The sequence below is a fragment of the Salvelinus namaycush genome, chromosome 39 (assembly GCF_016432855.1).
Source record: "Salvelinus namaycush isolate Seneca chromosome 39, SaNama_1.0, whole genome shotgun sequence".
In the NCBI taxonomy this organism is placed as follows: domain Eukaryota; kingdom Metazoa; phylum Chordata; class Actinopteri; order Salmoniformes; family Salmonidae; genus Salvelinus; species Salvelinus namaycush.
The window spans coordinates 14,470,132-14,488,354 of NC_052345.1; the positions used below are offsets into that span (position 1 = coordinate 14,470,132).

General features: G+C 45.4%; 1 protein-coding gene across 3 annotated transcripts; it reads left to right on the top strand.

The window, feature by feature from the left end:
- Nucleotides 1-1,459: 1,459 nt before the first annotated feature.
- Nucleotides 1,460-13,048, top strand: LOC120032920 (keratin, type I cytoskeletal 13-like). Of its 3 annotated transcripts, XM_038979187.1 has the most exons (8): nt 9,534-9,615; nt 9,679-10,031; nt 10,565-10,647; nt 10,970-11,126; nt 11,346-11,507; nt 11,640-11,765; nt 12,088-12,308; nt 12,549-13,048. In XM_038979187.1, exons 1-8 carry the CDS (start codon nt 9,534-9,536, stop codon nt 12,655-12,657), a joined length of 1,293 nt encoding a protein of 430 aa, XP_038835115.1. In that variant the 3' UTR covers nt 12,658-13,048. The 3 variants fall into 3 exon arrangements, with proteins under 3 accessions (XP_038835113.1, XP_038835115.1, XP_038835114.1); XM_038979185.1 differs by lacking the exons at nt 9,534-9,615; nt 9,679-10,031; nt 10,565-10,647; ... (3 more) ...; nt 12,088-12,308; nt 12,549-13,048 and adding exons at nt 1,460-2,041; nt 2,575-2,657; nt 2,977-3,133; ... (2 more) ...; nt 4,595-4,815; nt 5,002-5,570; XM_038979186.1 differs by having other exon boundaries at nt 9,534-10,031.
- Nucleotides 13,049-18,223: the final 5,175 nt, after the last annotated feature.

An 18,223-nucleotide genomic window follows, 5' to 3' on the forward strand; every position in this document is an offset into this window, starting at 1 on the left:
ATCTAGTGACTGTCAGTGGCTCTATGTGCTGTTGTGCTTGGCTCGGCTCTCTGTGACTGGGTTTTATTCAGCCACAAACAACCAGGAAATATGTTAGGAATAATTAAAGGATGAGGCTAAGGTGAGGAGGTATATTTTAGTTTTTACAAACTTTAGACAAGTCTTAGGGCAACATTTATCTATTGTTTTTGGACTGAGGCTGGAGCACTCAGGAATACTCAACGCCACTTGGAAAGTCATTCTGGCATGTCTTTGGCATTAAAATATGTGTAATTCTCCCGCTGAGAAATAAAAAGGTTAACCTCGCTCCTTTCATATTTATTTTGATCCTGACAAATTCCCCATTTCCTGCCGGTGACAAGCATACCCATAACATGATGCTGACATCCTAATGCTTGAAAATAGCTTCCCCTGTGTTGTGTGGTGTTTTCAGAATCAAAATAGACAATGGAGCAACGCCCAGGTAAAATGTTAGAGGAAAATGGTGAACTCTGGAGCGTGACATAAAAAGTCAGCAAGAAATGCTGTGGTTATATGGGAATATGCAGATGCTAAGTTCCCTACCAAGGTGTTAAGGGTAAAGAACGGTACTTTAATCCCATCTGTGGTGAGTTTTTCTGGGGAACGATGACCCGAGTAATGACTCATCCCATGTGGGCTATAAAGTGATTAAAAGGAATGAAAAACTACTTTTGTCGGTCCTGCAGACTCCTACAGTAGATGGAACACGCATAAAGTTGAGTGAAACTTGGGAAAATGGAACCTGAGTCTATGCATAAAATCTGAAAATCTATCAAGGAACAATCAACTGTTGCGTTTAAGGAAATGGACAGATTTTCTTGCGAGATATCAGTGTGTGAGACAAAACAGGTCTGTTCGGGGAGAATGTTGTCTGGGTGTCAAGCGAAATATCATATTGTACCGGGAAATTTCTTTGCAACTTGTTGTCTTGGTAACATAACAGGTACAGGTAAATAGCCATTCAGTGTTTCAAAAAATATGCTCAGAAAACATGGCAAAGCTCACCTGTCACAGCATATCAAAGTTATACAGTGTGTGTTGACTGATTAAATGACTAATAGAAGCAGGCCTGTCTATGCTTTAAACCAGATGCTTTTACGGGAGAGGAATTCCATCTCTTTATGGGAGTGTGCACTTCTATATGTTTGTGTGAGTGCCTGCAAGCACCCTGTCGGCTGACACCACCTATAGAGTGAGATGTGGAGAGTGGAGTTGCACAACAATAGTATATTTTCAAAATTTGCATATCCACACATACAGTACATATCTTTCTTTCCTCTTCCGTCTTCTGCATCCTAACGTGTCAAAGTGGGGGAGGAGCCTTGCGCAACATGACGTAATACCTCCCTCTATTCCTCCCTTCTGCCTCCCCACCGTTGTCCTCCTCCCAACCTCCCTCCCACCTTAAGCCCTGTGCAGCATAAAAGGGAAAAGTGGCTGGGCCGTGCACCACATTCTCTCTCCTCTTCATCCCAGGCAGGCAGACTCCCTCTCAGCAGCCATGTCCTTCTCCAGATCTAGCATGTCCTACAGCAGCAGCGGTGGTGGAGGTGGCACCATGTCCATGAGGTCTGGAGGTGGAGGCTCCTCACGCTTCTCCTCGATGGGTGGTGGTGGTGGGGGAGGAGGCCGCGTCACTGCCATGAGGGCCGGCAGTGTGTATGGAGGTGCAGGAGGCTCTGGGGTGCGCATCTCTAGCTCCTCGTTTGGTTCCGGCGGCGGAGGTGGTGGTGGAGGTTATGGGTTCGGAATGGGAGGGGGTGGTGGCGGAGGAGGCGGTTTCGGCATGGGAGGTGGTGGTGGCGGCGGTGGAGCTGACATTAATGTGTCAGCCAACGAGAAGGCCACAATGCAGAACCTGAACGACCGCCTGTCCACCTACTTGGAGAAGGTGCGCAAGCTAGAGGCGGCCAACGCCGAGCTGGAGCTGAAGATCCGTCAGTTCATGGAGAGCAAGACGTCCCCCAGCGCTCGCGACTACTCTCGCTTCCACACTACTATCGCCGACCTGCAGGACAAGGTACGAGACATGTGTCCTTGATAGCAAGAGCACTCAATGATGACATCACAGCATGTCGAAACATGGTAATGTCTGCAGAGTGACAATGTTATGCTTCTTTAGAGAGTACATGTACATGGTGTACACATGTCAGTTACTGAGAGTTATACATGACTATTGGAAAATGCAAAATTATATGCATTTGTTATAATTGATTCAACCAAGATATTGCACCAAAGATTGATGCAAAGACAGTATGCATATTTGCAGCTGAAGCATCGAAAATATAGCAGATAATTGAAGCCAATCCTTCCTGTCTCGTAAGAGCCCCTAGGCGATTGCGAAAGGTGCAATTTGTTTCTTTGAGTCATGCTTTACAATGTTCACAAAGACAATAGGTTCCCTGTAATGCTTCTATGGGCTATCATTTACAATGCAATTGAAACTCAGATCTCAATGATTACAATGTGGTATCACAGTTTGCACGTACTGCATTTGTGTGAAATTCCATGCATGCCCCACCCTGAAATGTTTTGCCATCCTCCACCTCTCAGATCCAGGCTGCCACTCGCGTAAACGGAGGCATCTATCTGAACATCGACAACGCAAAGCTCGCTGCAGACGACTTCAGAACCAAGTAAGTATATCCAACACCACCCACAGATACAGAACACTGTTGGTGCATTCCATATACCAAATGGAATAACCCCAAATCTGTAAAAAAAACTCAATGTTTTTTATTTAATTTTGTGTTGAATCTATAAAAAAAGAAACCAAATGACACTACCCTTCACCTCCACCATATCCACACCCTCCCAACAGACATATCAGAAGCCTGGTGTAACTTTCTGTTAATTTCCCAAAACTAATAGAATACTAGAATCTGTTATCCCCTTCCTATTCTCACAGAGGAACACATTCAGGCAGTTCTTTGACCTAAGCTCTCTATCTCTCAGGTATGAGAACGAGCTGGCCATGCGTCAGTCGGTGGAGGCGGACATCGCCGGGATGAAGAGGATGCTGGACGAGATGACCATGGCCAGATCTGACCTGGAGATGCAGATCGAGGGGCTGAAGGAGGAGCTCATCTATCTCAAGAAGAACCATGAGGAGGTGGGTGTGGGCTGATGGAACATATCCATACAGTCCCTTAAAGTATTACATCAATTGACCATGTCAACCTGCTATGGGTCTCCACTAGAACACCACTGCTGGCTTTCAAGCACATCTGTATCAAGAAATGGTGTTCAAATGTATAATGAAGACAGAGGGCAGCTCAAGTTGTTACCATCAGTAGAAGTTAGTCACTCACCAGTATGTGTTTCTCCACAGGAACTGCTGGCCATGAGGACACAGATGACTGGACAGATCAACGTGGAGGTGGACGCAGCACCACAGGAGGACCTGTCCAGAGTCATGGCTGAGATCCGTGAGCAGTACGAGTCCGTTAGTGCCAAGAACCAGCGCGACCTGGAGGCTTGGTTCCAGACCAAGGTAGAACCTCTAGAACCTCTAAACTATGTTCATGGTGTAGATGTTCCTTTACTTCTAGTTGGTAACATTGTCACATTCTATCATGAGTTGGTTTGTTCCTGTGATGATCGACGACTTATAGTGGTGTAATGTTCTTAAGTAAAAGTACTTTAAAGTACTACTTAAGTCGTTTTGGGGTATCTGTGCTTTACTGTTTATATTTTTGACAGCTTTTACTACATTCCTAAAGAAAATAATGTACTCCATACACTTTATCTGACACCCAAAAGTACTTGTTACATTTTGAATGGTTAGCAGGACAGGAAATTGGTCCAATTCATTCACTCATCAAGAGAACATCCCTGGTAATACCCTACTGCCTCTGATCTGGCGGACTCACTAAACACACATGCTTCGTTTGTAAATGTATGCCCCTGGCAAAGTTTTTAAAATAATTTATAGTTTTATTCTTGATACTTAAGTCTATTTTGAAATTCTATTTACTTAAGAACATTTAAAACCAAATAGTTGTAGACTTTTACTCAAGTAGTATTTTACTGGGTGACTTTCACTTTTACTTGAGTCATTTTCTATTAAGGTATGTTTACTTTTACTCAAGTATGACAATTGGGTACTTTTCAACCATTAACAACTTATTATTTTTTACAGACAGAGACGTTGAACAAGGAGGTGGCGTCCAGTACAGAGGTTCTCCAGACCTCCAAGTCAGAGATCTCAGAGATCCGTCGCACACTGCAGGGCCTGGAGATCGAACTGCAGTCACAGCTCAGCATGGTGAGTAGTAATTACTAACATCTAACCACAGACAACAGTGTAGGGGACATTACTAACACAACTTTCTACAACTTTCTTCAATAATCAACAGTTGACTCTTTCATCATTCTCTTTTCCAACCCTCAAGTATCTCACTTTCACCTGGACTCTAACACTATCCCTCAAGTTGTTATAGCCAGGCACCACTCCATTACTATAGCTAACCTCTACCTGCCTACACATTCAATTACTAGAGCTAACTTTTCCAAATTCCAAACCTACTCCCACAGTTTTTGACAAACCATCTCTATCCCTCCCGGCCAATAGAAAGGCTCCCTGGAGAACACGCTGGCGGAGACGGAGGGCCGTTACTCCATGCAGCTGGGACGCCTCCAGAACCAAGTGACCAGTCTGGAAGAGCAGCTAGTGTCTCTCCGCAGCGACATGGAACGCCAGGGCCAGGAGTACAAGATGCTGCTGGACATCAAGACACGCCTGGAGATGGAGATCGCTGAGTACAGGAGGCTGCTGGACGGAGAGGCTAGCGGGTACGGCAGGATGGGATTGGATGTCTCCCTCAACATTTGACTATAAAAACAGTATTCATTTTAAGTTGACCTTAGTCTGAGCAATGGTTACTTTTGACATGAATCTACTGCTATGTGACCTTTAATACGTACTTATTATGATCATAGATTCAAACTATGCTAACCATTGGTATCCCTTCCTCACAGTCTCGGCATCAGCTCCTCAAAATCTGGCCACAGCTCCTCCAGCTCCACCAAACGCAAGGAGGTGGTCATCAAAGAGGAAAAAGTGGATGGCAAGGTTGTCTCCAGAAGTGAAACCATACACACCACATAAGGTCCCACACACACAGCGAGCACTGCAGCAAGCAAGGGGTTAACCCCATAGAAATAGAATTACTAGAATGGGTATATGAAATGAGAGGCCAACACATAGAATATTGCTGTTCCCCAGTGTTTATTCATGCAACCTAAAATACAACGTTTCAACTTATAAAAAGTGTTTGTCAGATAAATAACATTGTTATTTGTTGAGGCCAGCTCTGGTTAACTCTAGTTTAAGATGTGCATACCATCCTCCTGTTCTTTCTAGAATGGCTAAATCCCCTCAGACACCCATCATGGATCATTGACTTGAATGGGGATTTATTTTCTGGTAATTCTATTTCTATGGTTATCACCTCCAGAACAACACATTCTACTACATCTGGATGGAACACCAACAACAGACCCCATTGTGAATGTAATAAAGATGCTCTGACTTGCTGACACCATCATTCTGTCTTCTGTGTCTTTCAACTTGATTTATCTGATCTGGCGTGCTCCCATACATCTGACTATCATATAGGTTGTTGTCTTTTGCACATGAGGCCAATTCTATGGTCTTGAGAAAGTATATGTGTCATTATGATCTTGAATAGTGTAATTTATGACATTCACTTGTACTGAGTTTAATACTAGGCAAAACAAATTGAAATATTGATAGTAGAAAAATGTCAGCAAAATTATATATTTCTATCTCTATTCAGAGTTTTACACTGTATGGAGGGTGTTTGTGGAGTCAACTGTAGGGCTGTACACCATGTTTTAGTGGAAATATTTAGATTTGAAAACAATACATTTTATATTAGATGCCAAAATGTATCTGCTATGACATCCGTACTCACATATTCATATAGTCAGTCTATGATAAAGCATGAATATCTCTGAAACAAGTGAAACCATACAGTCCATTCTCATTCAACCACATAATCTTTATTGATGGTTCTGTTGACAAATTATTACTTGATCTCATCCATATCCACATCGAGGTTCTAGGTGTTCTCCATCATAACTACCATGTAGGTCTATGGTGGTAGCTGAGGTGCATGAGCCTCCTATTTTTTATACTGAAGTCAATATAGCCAGAGGAGGACGGAAAATAGCTGTCCTCCGGCTACACCAGTGTGCTACCCTAGAGGGGTCCTGTTGAGACTTCTTTAAACCTTCATTGCGAAAGTGTGTTTTAGGTCATCAGGTATTTGGTGACGTGAGAATATGAAGTATATTTTAATCTAAAAAGCATTACTTTTGAAATTTTTATTATTTATTATTTTACTGAAAATCACTGAGTAGGCTGTCCTCCTATTCCTCTGAGGAGCCTCCACTGTTACACAACATCAGTAGGCATTGGAGTTAGAGGATGGTCAGTTCGCGTTGACAGATATGACTGTGGGAGACTTAGGAGAATTGGGAAACTCATACAAGGCTTGAGAAGTAGAGTGGTGGACAGCCATAAATCAAGATGCAGACAACATATATACTACATGGTATACACTAAAGTATGTGGACACCTACTCGTCAAAAACCTCATTCCAAAATCATGGGCATTACTATGAAGTTGGTCCCCCCTTTGCTACAATAACATCCTACACTCTTCTGGGAAGGCTTTCCACTAGATGTAGGAACATTGCTGCGGGTACTTGGTTCTATTCAGCCTCAAGAGCATTAGTGAGGTCGGCACTGATATTTGGTGATTAGGCCTGGCTCGCAGTTGGTGTTCCATTTCATCCCAAAGTTGTCGATAGAATGTCATTGTATGCTGTAGCGTTAAGATTTCTCTTCCCTGGAACTAATGAGCCTATCCCAAACCATGAAAACCAGCCCCAGACTGTTATTCCTCCTCCACCAAACTTTACAGTTGGCACTATGCATTTCGGGCCAGTAGCATTTTCCTGGCATCTGCCAAATACAGATTCGTCCCAGTGTTGGTGAAGTGTGATTCTTCACTCCAGAGAACACGTTTCCACTGTTCCAGAGTCCAATGGATCGAGCCAATGGATCAAGCTTGGCATTGCTCATGGTGGTCTTAGGCTTTTGTGCGGCTGCTCAGCCATGGAAACATATTTCATAAAGCTCCCGACTAACTGTTTATGTGCTGACCTTGCTTCCAGAGGCAGTTTGGAACTCGGTAGTGAGTGTTGCAACCAAGGACAGACAATTTTAACGCACTTCAGCACTCAGTGGTCCCGTTCTGTGAGCTTGTGTGGCCTACCACTCAGCGGCTGAGCCGTTGTTGCTCCTAGACGTTTCCACTTCATAATAACAGCACTTACAATTGTCCGGGGCAGCACCAGCAGAAATTTGACAAACTGACTTGTTGGAAAGGTGGCATCCTATGGTGGTGCCACGTTGAAAGTCACTGAGGTCTTCAGTAAGGCCAATCTACTGCCAATGTTTGTTTATGGAGATTGCATAGCTGTGTGCTTGATTTTATACACGTGTCAGCAACGGGTGTGGCTGAAATAGCCAAATCCACTAATTTGAAGGAGTGTCCACATACTTTTGGCCATGTGTATGATAGATGATATAGTGATTCATGCATTCAGATGAACTTATTATATCTAATTTGATTGCATTGGCCTGGCACCTTGTTTGTGTGAACACGCCAATGCAAACTCACTGACTGACTGCACCCTTCTTTCTGATTTATCATTTCTCAGAAAAGACCATCATTTCACAAATGTAATAAGACACGTGACAGCACTTTGGATTTGAATCCATTTCAACTAGATTGTGGTCTAGAAATTACTGCTTTAGCATGTCTTCTTTTAGACATATTTGTTCATGCGAAGGGGGTCTGTTTGTTCCTATATTGGGGACATTGTGTGTCTAGAAGAACCAGTTACAGAATGCCAATGGACAGGGGTTGAGTTCTGGGTGAATCTAGTGACTGTCAATGGCTCTATGTGCTGTTGTGCTTGGCTCGGCTCTCTGTGACTGGGTTGTAATTCAGCCACAAACAACCAGGAAATATGCTATGAATAATTAAAGGGCGAGGCTAAGGTGAGGAGGTATATTTTAGTTTTTACAAACTTTAGACAAGTCTTAGGGCAACATTTATCTATTGTTTTTGGACTGAGGCTGGAGCACTCAGGAATACTCAACGCCACTTGGAAAGTCATTCTGGCATGTCTTTGGCATTAAAATATGTGTAATTCTCCCACTGAGAAATAAAAAGGTTAACCTCGCTCCTTTCATATTTATTTTGATCCTGACAAATTCCCCATTTCCTGCCGGTGACAAGCATACCCATAACATGATGCTGTCATCCTAATGCTTGAAAATAGTTTCCCCTGTGTTGTGTTTTCAGAATCAAAATAGACAATGGAGCAACGCCCAGGTAAAATATTAGAGGAAAATGGTAAACTCTGGAGCGTGATAAAAAAAATCAGCAAGAAATGCTGTGGTTATATGGGAATATGCAGATGCCAAGTTCCCTGCCAAGGTGTTAAGGGTAAAGAACGGTACTTTAATCCCATCTGGGGTGAGTTTTTCTGGGGAACGATGACCCGAGTAATGACTCATCCCATGGGGGCTATAAAGTGGTTAAAAGGAATGAAAAACTACTTTTGTCGGTCCTGCAGACTCCTACAGTAGATGGAACACGCATAAAGTTGAGTGAAACTTAGGAAAATGGAACATGAGTCTATGCATAAAATCTGAAAATCTATCAAGGAACAATCGACTGTTGCGTTTAAGGAAATGGACAGATTTTCTTGCGAGATATCAGTGTGTGAGACAAAGACAGGTCTGTTCGGGGAGAATGTTGTCTGGGTGTCAAGCGAAATATCATATTGTACCGGGAAATTTCTTTGCAACTTGTTGTCTTGGTAACATAACAGGTACAGGTAAATAGCCATTCAGTGTTTCAAAAAATATGCTCAGAAAACATGGCAAAGCTCACCTGTCACAGCATATCAAAGTTATACAGTGTGTGTTGACTGATTAAATTACTAATAGAAGCAGGCCTGTCTATGCTTTAAACCAGATGCTTTTACGGGAGAGGAATTCCATCTCTTTATGGGAGTGTGCACTTCTATATGTTTGTGTGAGTGCCTGCAAGCACCCTGTCGGCTGACACCACCTATAGAGTGAGATGGGGGAGAGTGGAGTTGCACAACAATAGTATATTTTCAACATTTGCATATCCACACATACAGTACATATCTTTCTTTCCTCTTCCGTCTTCTGCATCCTAACGTGTCAAAGTGGGGGGAGGAGCCTTACGCTACATGACGTAATACCTCCCTCTATTCCTCCCTTCTCTATTCCTCCCTTCTGCCTCCCCACCGTTGTCCTCCTCCCAACCTCCCTCCCACCTTAAGCCCTGTGCAGCATAAAAAGGGAAAAGTGGCTGGGCCGTGCACCACATTCTCTCTCCTCTTCATCCCAGGCAGGCAGACTCCCTCTCAGCAGCCATGTCTTTCTCCAGATCTAGCATGTCCTACAGCAGCAGCGGTGGTGGAGGTGGCACCATGTCCATGAGGTCTGGAGGTGGAGGTGGAATGGGTATGGGTATGGGCTCCTCCCGCTTCTCCTCGATGGGTGGTGGTGGTGGTGGAGGAGGCCGCGTCACTGCCATGAGGGCCGGCAGTGTGTATGGAGGTGCAGGAGGCTCTGGGGTGCGTATCTCTAGCTCCTCGTTTGGTTCCGGCGGCGGAGGTGGTGGTGGCGGTTATGGTTTCGGAATGGGAGGAGGTGGCGGTGGAGCTGACATTAATGTGTCAGCCAACGAGAAGGCCACAATGCAGAACCTGAACGACCGCCTGTCCACCTACTTGGAAAAGGTACGCAAGCTAGAGGCGGCCAACGCAGAGCTGGAGCTAAAGATCCGTCAGTTCATGGAGAGCAAGACGTCCCCCAGCGCTCGCGACTACTCTCGCTTCCACACTACTATCGCCGACCTGCAGGACAAGGTACGAGACATGTGTCCTTGATAGCAAGAGCACTCAATGATGACATCACAGCATGTCGAAACATGGTAATGTCTGCAGAGTGACAATGTTATGCTTCTTTAGAGAGTACATGTACATGGTGTACACATGTCAGTTACTGAGAGTTATACATGACTATTGGAAAATGCAAAATTATATGCATTTGTTATAATTGATTCAACCAAGATATTGCACCAAAGATTGATGCAAAGACAGTATGCATATTTGCAGCTGAAGCATCGAAAATATAGCAGATCATTGAAGCCAATCCTTCCTGTCTCGTAAGAGCCCCTAGGCGATTGCGAAAGGTGCAATTTGTTTCTTTGAGTCATGCTTTACAATGTTCACAAAGACAATAGGTTCCCTGTAATGCTTCTATGGGCTATCATTTACAATGCAGCTGAAACTCAGATCTCAATGATTACAGTGTGGTATCACAGTTTGTACGTACTGCATTTGTGTGAAATTCCATGCATGCCCCATCCTGAAATGTTTTTCCATCCTCCACCTCTCAGATCCAGGCTGCTACTCGCGTAAACGGAGGCACCTATCTCAACATTGACAACTCAAAGCTCGCTGCAGACGACTTCAGAACCAAGTAAGTATATCCAACACCATCCACATATACAGTACACTGCTGGTGCATTACATATACCAAATGGAATAACCCCAAATCTGTAAAAAACCCTCAATGTTTTTTATTTAATTTTGTGTTGAATCTATAAAAAAAGAAACCAAATGACACTACCCTTCACCTCCACCATATCCACACCCTCCCAACAGACATATCAGAAGCCTGGTGTTACTTTCTGTTAATTTCCCAAAACTAAATAGAATACTAGAATCTGTAATCCCCTTCCTATTCTCACAGAGGAACACATTCCGGCAGTTCTTTGACCTAAGCTCTCTCTATCTCTCAGGTATGAGAACGAGCTGGCCATGCGTCAGTCAGTGGAGGCGGACATTGCCGGGCTGAAGAGGATGCTGGACGAGATGACCATGGCCAGATCTGACCTGGAGATGCAGATCGAGGGGCTGAAGGAGGAGCTCATCTATCTCAAGAAGAACCATGAGGAGGTGGGTGTGGACTGATGGAACATATCCATACAGCCCATTAAAGTATTACATCAATTCACCATGTCAACCTGCTATGGGTCTCCACTAGAACACCACTGCTGGCTTTCAAGCACATCTGTATCAAGCAATGGTGTTCAAATGTATAATGAGGACAGAGGGCAGCTCAAGTTGTTACCATCAGCAGAGGTTAGTCACTCACCCCTATGTGTTTCTCCACAGGAGCTGCTGGCCATGAGGACGCAGATGACTGGACAGATCAACGTGGAGGTGGACGCAGCACCACAGGAGGACCTGTCCAGAGTCATGGCTGAGATCCGTGAGCAGTACGAGTCCGTTAGTGCCAAGAACCAGCGCGACCTGGAGGCCTGGTTCCAGACCAAGGTAGAACCTCTAGAACCTCTAAACTATGTTCATGGTGTAGATGTTCCTTTACTTCTAGTTGGTAACGTTGTCACATTCTATCATGAGCTGTATGTTGGTTTGTTCCTGTGATGATTGACCATTGTTTTACAGACGGAGACGTTGAACAAGGAGGTGGCGTCCAGCACAGAGGTTCTCCAGACCTCAAAGTCAGAGATCTCAGAGATCCGTCGCACACTTCAGGGCCTGGAAATCGAACTGCAGTCACAGCTCAGCATGGTGAGCCGTAATTTCAAACATCTGACCAATGACCAAAGTTTAGGGGACATTACTTACACAACTTTCTGCAACTTTCTTCAATAATCAACAATTGACTCTCATCATTCTCTACCATCCCTCAAGTATCTCACTTTCACCTGGACTCTAACACTATCCCTCAAGTTTTTATAGCCAGGCACCACTCCATTACTATAGCTAACCTCTACCTGCCTACACATTCAATTACTAGAGCTAACTTTTTCAGTATGACTGTAAACATTCCAAATTCCAAACCTACTCCCACAGTTTTTGACAAACCATCTCTATCTCTCCCGGCAAATAGAAAGGCTCCCTAGAGAACACGCTGGCGGAGACGGAGGGCCGTTACTCCATGCAGCTGGGACGCCTCCAGAACCAAGTGACCAGTCTGGAAGAGCAGCTAGTGTCTCTCCGCAGCGACATGGAACGCCAGGGCCAGGAGTACAAGATGCTGCTGGACATCAAGACACGCCTGGAGATGGAGATCGCTGAGTACAGGAGGCTGCTGGACGGAGAGGCTAGCGGGTACGGCAGGATGGGAAAACAATGTTCATTTGAAGTTGACCTTAGTATGAGACATGGTTGCTTTTGACATGAATCTACTGCTATGTGACCTTTAATAGATAGTTATTATGATCATAGATGCAAACTATGCTAACCATTGGTATCCCTTCCTCACAGTCTCGGCCTCAGCTCCTCAAAATCTGGCCACAGCTCCTCCAGCTCCCACATCAGCTCCTCCAGCTCTGGCCTCAGCTCCTCCAGTACCGTCCCCAGCTCCTCCACCTCCACCACACGCAAGGTGGTGATCGTCACAGAGGAAATGGTTGATGGCAAGGTTGTCTCCTCAAGTGAAACCAAACACACCTCTTAAGGTCTCACACACACAGTGAGCACTGCAGCAAGCTACGGGTTAACCCCATAGAAATAGAATTACTAGAATGGGTATATGAAATGAGAGGCCAGCACATAGAATATTGCTTTTCCCCAGTGCTTTATCCATGCAACCTAAAATACAACGTTTTAATTTATAATAAGTATTTGTCAGATAAATAACATTGTTATTTGTTGAGGCCAGCTCCGGTTAACTCTAGTTTAAGGTGTGCATACCATCCTCCTATTTTTCTAGAATGGCTAAAGCCCCTCAGACACCCATCATGGATCATTGACTTGAATGGGGATTTATTTTCTGGTAATTCTATTTCTATGGTTATCACCTCCAGAACAACACATTCTACTACATCTGGATGGAACACCAACAACAGACCCCATTGTCAATGTAATAAAGATGCTCTGACTTGCTGACACCATCATTCTGTCTTCTGTGTCTTTCAACTTGATTTATCTGATCTGGCGTGCTCCCATACATCTGACTATCATATAGGTTGTTATCATTTGCACATGAGGCCAATTCTATGGTCTTGAGAAAGTATATGTGTCATTATGATCTTGAATAGTGTAATTTATGACATTCACTTGTACTGAGTTTAATACTTAGCAATAAATGTATGAACGCTGATAGTCGAAATTTGAATTCAAGTTGTCAGCAAAATTATATAATTCAATCTCTATTAATCAAACTCAAAAAATGTTAAGCATTAGATTCAGAGTTATGTACTGTATGGAGGGTGTTTGTGGAGTCAACTGTAGAGCTGTACACCATGTTTTGGTTGAAAGATGTAAAATTGAAAACAATTAATTTGAAATGAGAACACAAAATGTATCTGCTATGACATCCATACTCAGACATTCTTATAGTCTGTCTATGATAAAGCATGAATATCTCTGAAACAAGTGAAACCACACAGTCCATTCTCATTCAACCACATAATCTTTATTGATGGTTTTCTTGACAAATTATTACTAGACTGTCACGACTTCGGCCGAAGTTGGTCCCTCTCCTTCTTCGGGCGGCGTTCGGCGGTCGACGTCACCGGCTTTCTAGACACCACCGATCCATGTTTCATTTTCGTTTTGTTTTGTCTTGATCATACACACCTGGTTTCCATTCCATTAATTATGTTCCTTATTTAACCCTCTGATTTCCCTCTCTGTTTTGTGCGTTATTGTTTGTCATGTGGGTTCTCGTTGTTCGTGCTTTGGATTATTGTATTTGTTCCTTGTTGGAATCTTACCTATTTTGGAGTAAATTTGGGATTATTACTCAGTACTGTGTCCTGCGCCTGACTCTGCATTTTTTTCATTTTACCAACGTCCTCACAGAATAACGCACCAGGTTGTAAGCGCTCCTGAGGTCCAATTTTGTGAAGAAGCGTGCCCCGTGCAAATACTCTGTCATACTGGCTATGAGAGGTAGTGGGTAACTGTATTTTATGGTGATCTGATTCAAACCTCGATAGTCAATACACGGGCGCAAACCTCCATCCTTCTTCTTCACAAAAAAGAAACTCGAGGAGACAGGTGAAATGGAAGGCCGAATGTATCCCTGTCCCAGAGATTCGGTGAAATATGTTTCCATAGCCACCGTCTCCTCCTGTGACAGAGGATACACGTGATTCCTGGGAAGTGCAGCATCTACCAGAAGATTTATTGCACAATCCCCCGGTCGATGGGGTGGTAATTGAGTCGCCTTCTTTTTACAGAAGGTGAGTGCCAAATCGGCATATTCGGGGGGGAATGTGCATGGTGGATACCTGGTTTGGACTCTCCACCGTAGTGGCACCTAAGGAAACACCTACACACCTCCCTGAGCACTGACAAGACCATCCCTTGAGAGCCCTCTGTTGCCACGAAATAATAGGATCATGAGAGGCCAACCAGAGAAGGCCCAACACAACAGGAAACGCAGGAGAGTCGATCAGAAAGAGACTAATTCTCTCCTCATGATTCTCCTGCGTTATCATACGGAGTGGAGCTGTGACCTCCCTGATTAGCCCTGACCCCAACGGACGACTATCTAAGGCATGTACAGGGAAGGGGACATCAACAGGAACAATAGGAATCCCTAAACTAAGTGCAAAGGTACGGTCAATAAAGTTCCCAGCTGCGCCTGAATCTACTAGCGCCTTATGCTGGGAATGCTGGGAAAACTCAGGAAAGGCTATATATAACCACATGTGTGCAACAGGGAGCTCTGGGTGAGGTGTGTGCCTACTCACCAGAGATGATCCACCAGTGCTCCGCCTGCCACCTCGATTACCTGGGAAACCTCCCCAGCACCGACCAGCAGTGTGTCCTCTGCGGCCACAGTTGGTGCAGGGAACGGTCCCCCCTCCGGTCCCCCTCATAGCAGCACCTCCCAGCTCCATCGGGGTAGGATCAGAGGTGCTGGGGGATGGAACTGACGGACCCCGATCTGGACGTCCGCGGGATGCCAACAGGTAATCCAGCTGGATGGATAGGTCCACCAGCTGGTCCAGATTAAGGGTGGTGTCCCTGCAGGCTAACTCCCTACGAACGTCCTCGCGTAAACTACACCTGTAGTGGTCGATCAGGGCCCGCTCATTCCATCCTGCGCCGGCGGCCAGAGTTCTAAAATCCAGAGCGAACTCTTGAGCGCTCCTCATCCCCTGTCTTAAATGGAACAAGCGTTCCCCCGCCGCTCTCCCCTCAGGTGGATGATCAAAAACTGCCCCGAAGCAGCGGGTGAAATCTTCGTAATTGTCCAACGTCGGAACTTCTTCTCCCCAGATGGCATTGGCCCAGACCAGTGCTTTTCCAGTCAGACAAGAGATGAGGGCTCTCACTCTCTCGCGTCCTGAGGGGGATGGCTGAACAGCTGCCAGGTAGAGCTCCAGCTGGAGTAGGAACCCCTGGCACCCGGCAGCCGATCCATCATATGGTCCCGGGAGCGAGAGTCGAATCCCACTGGATTCTGATGAACGAAGTGTGGATCTCTGGGTCGGTTGTTGTGGGAGATGGGAAGTTGCTGATGGGTGAACCGGAAAACCCCCTCTCTCCCATCGGTCCATGGTTTGCAGAACGCGATCCATGGCTGTACCGAGACTCTGTAACATGGTCGCGTGCTGCTGAACACGCTCCTCCATTGGGAGAGGACAGCTGGCTGTACCTGCTGACTCCATTTGAGGTGCGTAGAGGCCCTGTTCACCCACGTATTCCGGCACTACGGGGTGCCTGAGGATATAGTTTCTGATCGGGGTCCCCAATTGACGTCTAAAGTCTGGAGGGCGTTTATGGAACGCCTGGGGGTCTCGGTTAGCCTCACCTCAGGTTTTCACCCCCCGAGAGTAACGGGCAGGTGGAGAGAGTAAACCAGGATGTGGGTAGGTTTCTGCGGTCCTATTGCCAGGACCGGCAGGGGGAGTGAGGCACCTGTGGTGGATAAATGGTTTCGGCACTCGCTGCTCATGTGCGTTTACAACGAGCCATCAGGCGGCAGAAGGTGAGTGCCGACCGCCACCGCAGTGAGGCCCCGGTGTATGCACCGGGGGATCGGGTCTGGCTCTCGACCCGAAACCTGCCCTGCCGGAAGCTGGGTCCGCGGTTTGTGGTGCCATTTAAAGTACTGAGGAGATTGAACAAGGTTTGTTATAGGTTACAACTTCCCCCTGATTACCGTATTAACCCCTCGTTAATACCGTATTAACCCCTCTTTGACAATTTTTAGGGCCTTCCTCTGACACCGCATGGTGTAGAGGTCCTGGATGGCAGGCAGCTTAGCCCCAGTGATGTACTGGGCCATACGCACTACCCTCTGTAGTGCCTTGCGGTCGGAGGCCAAGCAATTGCCGCACCAGGCAGTGATGCAACCAGTCAGGATGCTCTAGATGCTGCAGCTGGGGGAATAGGCTTTGTCGTGCCCTCTTCATGACTGTCTTGGTGTGTTTGGACCATTCTAGTTTGTTGGTGATGTGGACACCAAGGAACTTGAAGCTCTCAACCTGCTCCATCACAGCCCCGTTGATGAGAATGGGGGCGTGCTCGGTCCTCCTTTTCCTGTAGTCCACAATCACATCTCCTTAGTCTTTTTTACGTTGAGGGATAGGTTGTTATTCTGGCACCACCCGGCCAGGTCTCTGACCTCCTCCCTATAGGCTGTCTCTTCGTTGTCGGTGACCCGGCCTACCACTGTTGTGTCGTCTGCAACCTAAATGATGGTGTTGGAGTCGTGCCTGGCCATGCAGTCGTGGGTGAACAGGGAGTACAGGAGGGGACTGAGCAAACACCCTTGGGGGCTCCAGTGTTGAGGATCAGCATGGCAGATGTGTTGTTACCTACCCTCACCACCTGGGGGCGGCCCGTCAGGAAGTCCAGGATCCAGTTGCAGAGGGAGGTGTTTAGTCCCAGGATCCTTAGTTTAGTGATGAGCTTTGAGCGTACTATGGTGTTGAACGCTGAGCTGTAGTCAATTAATACCATTCTCACCTAGGTATTCCTTTTGTCCAGGTGGGAAAGGGCAGTGTGGAGTGCAATAGAGATTGCATCATCTGTGGATCTGTTTGGGCAGTATGCAAATTGGAGTGGGTCTAGGGTTTCTGGGATAATGTTGTTGATGTGAGCCATTACCAGCCTTTCAAAGCACTTCATGCCTACAAACGTGAGTGCTACGGGTCTGTAGTCATTTAGACAGGTTGCCTTCGTGTTCTTGGGCACAGGGACTATGGTGGTGTGCTTGAAACATGTTGATATTACTGATATTACATGTTGATATCACCTGTCAGTTGGTCAGCACATGAAAAAAATAAAAGATTAAGATGGGCGAAAGAACACAGACACTGGACAGAGGAACTCTGCCTAGAAGGCCAGCATCCTCTTCGCTGTTGACTTTGAGACTGGTGTTTTGCGGGTACTATTTAATGTAGCTGCCAGTTGAGGACTTGTGAGGCATCTGTTTCTCAAACTAGACATTCTAATATACTTGTCCTCTTGCTCAGTTGTGCACCCGGGCCTCCCACTCCTCTTTCTATGTTGGATAGAGACAATTTGCGCTGTTCTGTGAAGGGAGTAGTACACAGTGTTGTACGAGATCTTCATTTTCTTGGTAATTTCTCGCATGGAATAGCCTTCATTTCTCAGAACAAGAATAGTCTGACGAGTTTTAGAAGAAAGTTCTTTGTTTCTGGGCATTTTGAGCTTGTAATCGAACCCACTGATGCTCCAGATACTCAACAAGTCTAAAAAAGGCCAGTTGTATTGCTTCTTTAATCAGGACAACAATTTTCATCTGTGCTAACATAATTGCAAAAGGGTTTTCTAATGATCAATTAGCCTTTTAAAATGAGAAACTTGGATTAGCTAACACAACGTGCCATTGGAACACAGGAGTGATGGTTGCTGATAATGGGCCTCTGTACGCCTATGAAGATATTCCATTAAAAATCTGCTGTTTCCAGCTACAATTGTCATTTACAACATTAACAAGGTCTACACTGTACTTCTGATCAATTTGATGTTCTTTTAAGGGACAGAAAATTTGCTTTTCTTTCAAAAACAAGGACATTTCTAAGTGACCCCAAACT

What these genes read in the sequence shown, in the direction of transcription:
- LOC120032920 (XM_038979185.1), top strand. Translation starts at nt 1,523, where the DNA reads ATGTCCTTCTCCAGATCTAGCATGTCCTACAGCAGCAGCGGTGGTGGA. An exon ending in TCGCCGACCTGCAGGACAAG is followed by an intron (nt 2,042 to 2,574) that starts GTACGAGACATG and finishes TCCACCTCTCAG; the next exon opens with ATCCAGGCTGCCACTCGCGT. An exon ending in CTGGACGGAGAGGCTAGCGG is followed by an intron (nt 4,816 to 5,001) that starts GTACGGCAGGAT and finishes CCTTCCTCACAG; the next exon opens with TCTCGGCATCAGCTCCTCAA.